Source organism: Peromyscus maniculatus, chromosome 1, assembly GCF_049852395.1.
Source record: "Peromyscus maniculatus bairdii isolate BWxNUB_F1_BW_parent chromosome 1, HU_Pman_BW_mat_3.1, whole genome shotgun sequence".
NCBI lineage: Eukaryota > Metazoa > Chordata > Mammalia > Rodentia > Cricetidae > Peromyscus > Peromyscus maniculatus.
This window is the reverse complement of record NC_134852.1, coordinates 163,082,364-163,091,305: the sequence shown is the minus strand read 5'-3', so window position 1 is coordinate 163,091,305 and position 8,942 is coordinate 163,082,364. Positions and strand designations below refer to the sequence as shown.

General features: G+C 55.1%; 1 protein-coding gene across 2 annotated transcripts in view; it reads left to right on the top strand.

The window, feature by feature from the left end:
• The first annotated feature begins 905 nt into the window (after positions 1–905).
• The window catches only part of Tmem132a (transmembrane protein 132A), an 11,659-nt gene continuing 3,622 nt past the window's right edge, over positions 906–8,942 (top strand). The window contains exons 1-8 of one of the 2 annotated variants that reach the window (XM_006993837.4): positions 906–1,205; positions 3,543–3,757; positions 4,071–4,289; positions 4,872–5,203; positions 6,394–6,543; positions 6,867–7,062; positions 7,161–7,304; positions 8,660–8,862. In XM_006993837.4, coding sequence (XP_006993899.1) covers positions 1,106–1,205; positions 3,543–3,757; positions 4,071–4,289; positions 4,872–5,203; positions 6,394–6,543; positions 6,867–7,062; positions 7,161–7,304; positions 8,660–8,862 — 1,559 coding nt within the window. In that variant the 5' untranslated portion in view covers positions 906–1,105. Of the gene's footprint in view, positions 1,206–3,542; positions 3,758–4,070; positions 4,290–4,871; positions 5,204–6,393; positions 6,544–6,863; positions 7,063–7,160; positions 7,305–8,659; positions 8,863–8,942 lie in introns of both variants that reach the window. The other variant, XM_006993836.4, reaches the window with a different exon arrangement.

Here is an 8,942-nt window from a genome sequence, read left to right as displayed (position 1 = left end):
TCTTCTTCTGAATAAAATGTGTTTACTCAAAGTCTCTCTCTCTGCTGCCAGACTCTTCTCTAGCAGGAAGTTGCTGAGAAGAGGGGAGGCTCAGGAAGGCAGGCAGTACCTGGTACTCCTCCCTCCAGGGAGGCATGCACTCTCTTGTAAAACTTGCAGATCTGGTAACAGTGTAGGGAACTGAAGGTGCTCCTTCCCTTGGGGTGCTGTGCTGCTCTGTTGCTGGCCTGGGGAGCCTAGAAAGACTGGCTTTCCTCCCAGACTCAGGAATTTACCACACCAAGATCTTCACTGTGGCTCCAGGTGGTTCTGCTGCTTTGTGGACGGCCCAGGCATGTCTGTGCTTCGTTTTCCTTTTTTAGGTTGCCATGGAGATACCAGATCTTTTTCTGGACCTCTCCCAACACTACCTGGGGGCAAGGCTGGGCGGGACCTGAAGTCAAGTCTCCCTCAGAAGGGTTGACCAGCCTGTACCCTTTACCCTTTGGGACCCTCCCCGGGGTGGGGCTGGGCACAAAACAAACTGCCTGCACGGAATGGCCCAGGGTTGTCATCTGGCCTGGTTTGGTCTCCTTATCTGCCTCCCAACTCTGTTCCCCTATGTCCCTGAATTCTGGCCCTGATTCTAAAGAGAGATGCCTTTACATCAGAGATGCTTGTGGGGAGGGCATGAGGCAGAGGAAACATTTTTTTGGGGGGGGGGGGTTGGTTTTTGTTTTCTCCTTGATCATCAGCTTTCAAGAGAAATCCCAGAACTCACCTTGTGCCTCCCGGCAGAGGCCATCAATCTGCTCAGTCTCCAGGGAGACTTCTTCCCGATCTTAGGCGCGCGCGGGAGGGCGCGTGGGGGCAGGGGGGAGGGGGGGCGCTCTGGGTTTGGGATCCGCAGGGCACTAGGACCCGGCGGGGCGGAGGGGACAGCCCATGTGCCTGCGTTCCCTCCCACCCTACTGCTCCCGCTCCATTGTCTGGGAACTGCAGCCGCGGGCGGGCGGCGCAGAGAACTGGCTGGCCAGAGGGGCCGGCGCGGAGCAGGCGCGGGAGATGCGGGACCGGATAGCAGCCACCTGAGCCGCGCGCTTAGAACCCGCCTTCAGTGGGAAGGATGTGCGCCTCGATGGCTGGATGCGCCGCTGCGGCCCCTCGGGGGCCCTACGGTGCCTGGCTCTGCCTCCTGGTGGCCCTCGCCCTGGAAGTCGTGAGAGGTCAGCGGGAAAGGAGGGGAGGGGAGGGGCGACCCGGCTCGGCCGAGGCCGTGTGTCAGTGATGCCCCCAAGCCTTTGGGCCCTGGAACTAAACCCAGAACGATGTCCTGGAGAGGTCCAACCTTGGGAAACCGGTTCCCAGCCAGCTGTTCTTTTGCCTCCTTCCCTGTGCGCCACCTGGATGCTCCCACCTGAGCCTAAAGTCTTTTCACTCCCATCCTCACCTGCCGGGTCCCAACTCCTCTGCGAGCCTCCTCTCCAGCCCCAGCGTCGAACCCGCTGCCCTGCTTCCAGGTGCACCACCCCTCCCCAATCTGCTGTTCTAGCCCCCCACCGGCCCTCCCGCCAGTCACAGGAAAGCAAAACAGCCCCTTTGCCTGGGACCCGAGAGATGCGCGTCTCTCTCTCCCTGTCCCAAGGAGATGTCTGACCTTGGAGTCTTCAGGGAGAGCCCCAGCCTTGCCTTTCCGAGCCCTTGTGGGTGTACCCATCACTGGGTAAGGGGCAGCAGCTACCTGGTGCCTGACATGAGCTGGGCTGAAAGGTGGAAGATGCTATGGGAGACTGGGAAATGGTGAAGCATTCTCTATCCTCCTGCCCCCATCAAGAGAGCTGGACTCCCAGGGATGGGAGACCGCGCGAGTCCGTGGGAGTTGGGACTAGTGAGCATCTTGTAATTATGGAAGCAGTGAATTAGAAGGTGGACCAGAGCCACCCCAGGGGCCAGCAGCCACTCACTTGTTATCCTTAGGGATATGGGGGTGGTGTTGGTGGCTCTAGGGAAGACACCCCCCCCCCCCCCCGCTCCATCCCAGCTCAGCTGTGGGGCTGAGAGGGAACTGGTTCAGGAACTTGTTTCAGGCACCTGCTCCCCACCCTGCAGACCCGGTGGGAGCCCTAATAACCCCTCCACAGTGAAGGGAGGGAGGGAGGAAAGCTTTGTCACAACCATTCTGCTCACCAACAATCTCACTTCCCATGGGCATTCCACCGCAGTTTACAAAGCCCTCCCCTGCCCACAGGGTCATGAAATACTCCCACCCCTTCTACCACTGAGGAAATCTAGGCTTCAGATGTTGGTGGCTGGCCCGTCTTTCGTGGAGTACAGTTAGCACATAAACTCATCTCTGGGCTCCCCGGAAACCTCTCCAGGGAGAGTGAAGGGAATTCCAGAATAAGACAGAGCCTGGAGCTGACAGAAGGCTAATTCGGGAGGGGCAGCAGAGCCAGGCACATGGGCTGTACTTGTGGTTCCAGGTACTCTGCAGGCATGGGAGGCTTGTTCCCCACCTCAGGAAAGCAGCAGCAGCAGCAAGCAGAGCCAGAACAAGAAGTCTAGCAAGGGGTTAAATGACCACAGAGGGCTTCCTTGAGGAGGCAGCATTTGCTCTTGGCCCTGTTTAGGAGTGAAGTCCCCATGGCATAATGGTGTTGCATTGGATGGAAGGCTGGGTAGCTTGGTGGTGAATTCCTTGCTGGCCTCTCAGGTCCACCCCAGGTTGGAGAGCCTTCACACATCGTTTTCTAAATCCATTAAGTAGAGTTTGTAGTAATAGAACTTAACCTACAGAACTGTATGAGAACTGAGTTAATACATGTAAAATTGAATCTGTGTGGGGTTAAGTGCTTTAAAAATTGTTACTCTTTAGGGATTGTAGTACAAATCAATATAGCCTTAGTGGGCCTTTGTGGTTTTTATGATTAAATATTCCATCTCCTCGGGCTTATGGTTCCCACCCGTAGTGAGTGCCAGTAGCCTCATGGACCTCTTTGGTACCCTCCCCAAGTGTCATTCCTGAACCCCCACCCCCAGCTGGGGCAGGGAAGAAGGGATCAAGTTTGGAAATTTGGTGTGGGTGTGCCGTGGCAATAACTGGACCTGGAGGGGGTGTCCAACCAAGTACACCAAAGGACCCAGACACAACAAAAGAGTCTCCATTTCTACAAAGCTCAACTCAGAACTATCTTTAACTGAATACACTCTAGTGCAGGAGTCCTGCCCTCCAAATGCCCTGGCATCTGAGGCAGGTAGGCAGTAGGCACATGTCAGCGAGATACTGAAAAGGCTCTGTTGGAGAGAGAGGCAAGGTCTGTGGAAGGTAGAGGATTGGCTGGGAAGTTTACTTCCAATCCCTGACTCTCAAACTCTGCCTTTGTGAGACTCCCTGTACCTCAGTCACCTCATCTGTGAAATGGGATTATTCCTCTACATCTGGGAGATGGGACATTTGTAGTCCATTTCTCCCTCTCCTGCCCAGCCCCACAGAGAGGTTGGAGCTCAGTTCAACCTCTGCTAGCTCCAGAGCCATCCCATATCTACCCCTTATTCCTCTTCAGTTGGCAGTAATCAAGACACCTTGGATCCCATCTACCTGCCAGTGGCCCTGGAACTCCTGGATGCCCCTGAGCATTTTCGTGTGCAGCAGGTGGGCCACTACCCACCTGCTAACTCTTCTCTGGGCTCCCGCTCTGAGACCTTCCTGCTCCTGCAGCCCTGGCCCAGGGCACAGCCACTTCTCCGGGCCTCCTACCCACCTTTTGCCACTCAGCAGGTAAGTCTAGGGCCCAGGGACTCCCAGACAAATGAGACTCTTGAGTTCTGCTGTTTGGGGTTCTGGGGCTCTTCTCATTCTTCTCCTTAAGCACTAACCAGGCCCAGTCCTGCTTAACTTCTGAAGTCAGGCAAGATCGGTGCGTCACGGTGGTGTGGCCATAGACAACTTTTCCCATTCTCTACACAGGAAGACTGAGGCCTCTAATCTCCTGCCATGCTGAGATTAGAAGCCTGACACCCCGCGTACCTGGCTGTTGTGTTGTCCGCCTCTCCACCCCACCCTGCAGTTGAGCAGCCTCGTTCTTTTCTAGGTGGTCCCTCCCAGGGTCACTGAGCCCCACCGGCGGCCTGTCCCTTGGGATGTGCGGGCTGTTTCCGTGGAAGCAGCTGTGACTCCAGCAGAGCCTTATGCCCGCGTCCTCTTCCACCTCAAAGGGCAGGATTGGCCGCCAGGACCTGGCAGCTTGCCCTGTGCCCGACTGCACGTCACGCACCCCGCAGGCACTGCCCACCAAGCCTGCCGCTTCCAGGTGAGTGAGCTGTTTCTGCTGCTGCGCCGTGCAGGTGTGGTGCCAGGGTGGAGAGGGAAGGACTCTACTGCAGTCTGGGCAGTCTAGGGGCATGAGCCACCTGACTCCATTTTTGGTCCCTGATAAGCCTAGGAGAGGCTCCCTTAAGGATTTCAGTCCAGGGTGCATGGCTGTGGGCACAGAACTTAATGTCTCTGAGGCTCAGATTTTTCTCATCTGTAAAACAGACTAACAACAGTTCCCACTTCTCGGGAGTTGGGAAAGAAATAAATGAGACAGATGTAAGAGTCACTGTCACAGAGCCATCAACCTTTATGTGTAGAGATTTGAACTTCCATGAGTTTTATCTCTGCTATTGTGGGGTTGGGCCTGAAGACCCGCTGGAGAGATCTATTTCTTGCTGTTTCTGAGCTATAGGTAGGTCCTGGGATGTGATCGAGATTGTCCCTACGATTTTGCTACGAGTCCTTGGTTCTGCCTTCCATGGACCTCTTCAGTTTAGGTTTTTCTGCCAACGGGAGTAAGACTCCTTCGCATCCTTCCCGGGGCCAACCACAGCCTTTGCCTCCCTTGTGTTTGCAGGCGTCTCTGGGTGCCTGTGTGGTGGAATTGGAGTTCCCCTCTCACTGGTTCTCCCAAAGTGCCACCACGAGGGCTGAACTGGCCTATACACTGGAGCCTGCAGGTGAGGGACCTGGGGGCTGTGGCCCTGGCGCAGAGGAAGAACCCAGGGAGCAGGCTCTCCCAGTGGGTGGTGTGGAGCTGCATCCTGCAGACCCCCCACAGTACCAGGAGGTACCTCTGGATGAAGCAGTCACTTTGCGGGCACCCGATGTGCCAATGAGGCCCGGCCAGCTCTTCACTGCCACGCTCCTGCTTCGACACAACTTCACGGCCAATCTTCTTACTCTTCGGTGAGCACGAGGACCTCACGGGTGGAAGAGGGAAGCGGGATTTGAGTGGGCTGACAACAGGTATCTGTTTGTCCTGCAGTCCTCACTAGAGCTCTTAGCCTCCACAAACCATGAGTTCTACATAAATGTTCCCAGCAGAGGGTTGCAAGATCCTGTGATGAGCACAGCCCAGAGGTGGGCAGCCTCCCTGGGACTTTATGTCCTGTGGTAGAGGAAGTAGGAGAGGCTTGGAACCTGAGAAGTGTAGTGTCCAGGGCTGGGGGATGCCCAAATGCTGACGAGATGGGTATCCATCTGGGCTTGAGTATCCATAGGGTTCTCTGCTTGCTACCGTTGCTGGGCGGGAGGCGCTTTGGACAAAGCCCACTCCTGCACATCAAAGGCCCCCATTCTATATGTCCTTTTCTGTAGGAACTTATACCAAAGCATCCTCTACCTCACCCAGTGAAAGTGACAAGGATCTATAGTGTAACCTTCCCTCTACCATGGGTGGGGATATGGGAGTTCCACCCAATGTGTCTTCCTACCCATCGTGCCCACTCAGGCCCACTCATCCGCTGACTCCACACATCTTGCAGTCCTGTGTCTCCACACTGGAGTTGCACAGAGGAGCAAGACCCTGCACTTGAAGAGACCAAGGACGTGAAGAGAGGGCATGAACTAGATTAAACAGCATGGGGGTGGGGGTGCTGGCCTGAAGGTATTAAGTACTCTGGGGACTTGGGCCAGTGGACAGAATAAGGGGGAAAGCCATTGACTACCACTGACAAGAAATAGGGTTTGGGAAGGGAGGCAGACTAAGCCATAGGTGCAGTCTGAGCGAAGGCCTGGGGCCATGAATGTGAGCTGAGCTGGGGGGGTGGGGCAACTCTTGGTGTCGCCCAAGCCCAGAATGTGTGGAGAGATGTCACTGCCTCTGTTGAGGCTGAGCCAGGACCTGGAGGCTCTGGAATGCCAGGCCTGGGCTTCCGCTTGTGGGCAGTAGAGAGTTGTAAGTGGCCTTTGGGTGGGTAGAGGAAGGAGTGTGACGTAACCTGTCTTGAGGTGGGGTCCTTCTGAAAGGGATAGGAAGAGATTCCAGTTGGAGGAAAGCCAAGCAGGAAGCTGACATCTTTAGCTCCTTGTCTGCCTTTCCAACGCAATCTGCAGCCCAGTCTCCATCTTGACCAAAATGCACACGCTCTTTGCAGGATCAAGGTGAAAAGGGGGTTGCAGGTGATCGCTGCCCGCCCGGTCCAGCCCACCTTCTGGACTGCTAAGCTGGACCGCTTCAAGGGCTCCAAGCACCACACTAGCCTGATCACCTGTCACCGCACTGGGTCTGCAGGACCAGATTCCAGGTAGGCACAGAAGAAAGTTCTGACCTTAGAATGCTAGAGAACAGGTTTGGGGCTCCAATGGATGTCCCCACCCCAGTGAGCATTTGGAGACATAAATCAATGGTTCTATGGATCTTAAGAGGGGCCTGGAGGCCGAGTTGGCTCCGTAGCCAGGACGGAGGCGTAGGCTCTGTCACTTTACACTGTGATCTTGGGGGAGCAACATCACCTCTGTGCCTTGGTCCCCTTGTCAGTCAAATGGGGATAATCGTAGAGGCTGCTTATGAACACAGGTGGTACCTGGTGGCTAGCAAACACTCGGCTCTTCTCTCTTCTGCCAGCAGCCCCCCTGAGCTGTCCGAGTTCCTGTGGGTGGACTTTGCAGTGGAGAATAGCACTGGTGGGGGTGTGGCCGTCACTCGCCCTGTCACGTGGCAGCTGGAGTACCCAGGTCAGGCCCCTGAAGCAGAGAAAGACAAAATGGTCTGGGAGATCCTGGTGTCTGAGCGGGACATCAGAGCCCTCATCCCACTGACCAAGGTAAGAGGCTAACATCTGTGCTCAGCCACACTGGAAGCCTGGTCCCAGGAACCCCAGAAGGTGAGAACCCTGGAACTAAACAAGCCTTGCACCCTCAGGCCGAGGAGCTGGTGAACACAGCTCCATTGACGGGAGTGACCCAGCGCATCCCCGTGCGTCTTGTCACTGTGGACAGTGGGGGAACCCTGGAGGAGGTGACAGAGCACATTGGCTGTGAGTCAGCCAACACCCAGGTCCTGCAGGTGAGTGACAGCACTCATCTGTGTGAGCATGCGCAATCAGACACATCGCTTTGTTCCTTTCTGCCGTCTCCGAGAGAACAGCTTCTCAACTGCAAGCTTCACGGGCAGGGCTGTGACATCAACCTTTTTTTCTTTTTTGGTTCTAGTCATCTCTCTAGAGCAAAGTTCGGCCTTGCACTTATTTCCACATTCATTATCCATTATCCATTTTGGCACTGGCCAGGGAGCTGAACTGGAAGAGTGCGTGTCCTTTGGAGTCAGGACGTTTGTAGAGACCTGCGTTAGTTACTTTTCTCACTGCTGTACAAAATCCCTGACAAGCACAACTTAAGGAAGGAAGGGTTTGTTCTGGCTCTCAGTTCAAGGCTGCAGTCCATTACAGCAGGGAAGGAAGAGCGTAGGAGCTCGAGGCGGCTGGTCACGCCACACTGTAGTCAGGAAGCAGAGAAAGGAATACTGGTGCTGAGAAAAAAGGATTTGTCCTTTTTATCGGGGGGTACGGGGATGGAGTGGGGGATGGGGCGGGGACCCAGCCCATGGATGGTGCTGCCCACAGCTAGGATGGATCTTCCCACCTCAGTGAACTCAATCTAGAAATCCCCTCACAGACATGTCCAGAGATTTGTCTCCTAGGGAGTTCTAGATCTTGTTAATCATCACAGCCCATCTTTGTTATGAACTAGCTGTGTGGTCATGTGCAAGTCTCTTAACCTCTCTGAGCCCCCGGTCCCTCAGCTCTAACATATTATTAGGTTGTTGTAAGAGTTAAATGTACCTAATATCCAGCAGGTAGCAAGAACTGAAGCATCAGCAGTTACAACTGTTATAATTTGATGAGTATTATCATAATAATCACTGTTGTAATGACCTGTGAGGCTAAGAGGGTAGACAGCTTTCTCCATCTTGAGGTCTTAATGAGGAAGCGCTGATCCAGATCCCGGGCAGCAGTGGCAGCCCCTTGGGGGCTCCTGGGGAGGTGGGCCCGTCTTGCCCTCACCTTCTTAGCTGTAGCTGGTTGTGAGATGCCTCTGGCACCAATGTCTGAGGCTGACACTGAGGAGCTAGCATGTTAGGTTCAACCCTGACCCTGCTAGGAGCAAGGCTGTGTGCGTTGCATGCAAATGGCCCAGCTCATCCCCTGGAGAACCCAAAGTATGGCCCAGTGCCTCTCGGGTGGATTTTGGTAGCTCAGCAAAATATTTTAAACTGAGAGCAACCACTGTCCAGCCCACCTCAACACACATTTCTGTACTATACCGAATTGAATTGAGATGTAGCCTTACTTATGATTAGAGTAGATGATGCTCTATCAATGCCTGTCATTTGTGTCTCAGCCCATCTCTGCCTTTCCCTAGGTATCCGAGGCCTGTGATGCCGTGTTCGTGGCTGGCCAGGAGAGTCGGGGTGCCAAGGGAGTTCGGGTAGACTTCTGGTGGCGGCGACTGCGGGCCTCACTGAGGCTGACCGTATGGGCCCCACTACTACCCTTGCGCATTGAGCTGACTGACACGACTCTCGAGCAGATTCGAGGCTGGAGGGTCCCAGGCCCAGCAGAAGGGTGAGTGCAGACCTGCAGGAGCCCATAGGACTTGGTGAATTCCTTCTGGGCCTGAGGGTGCACAGTGGCCACCTCCACAA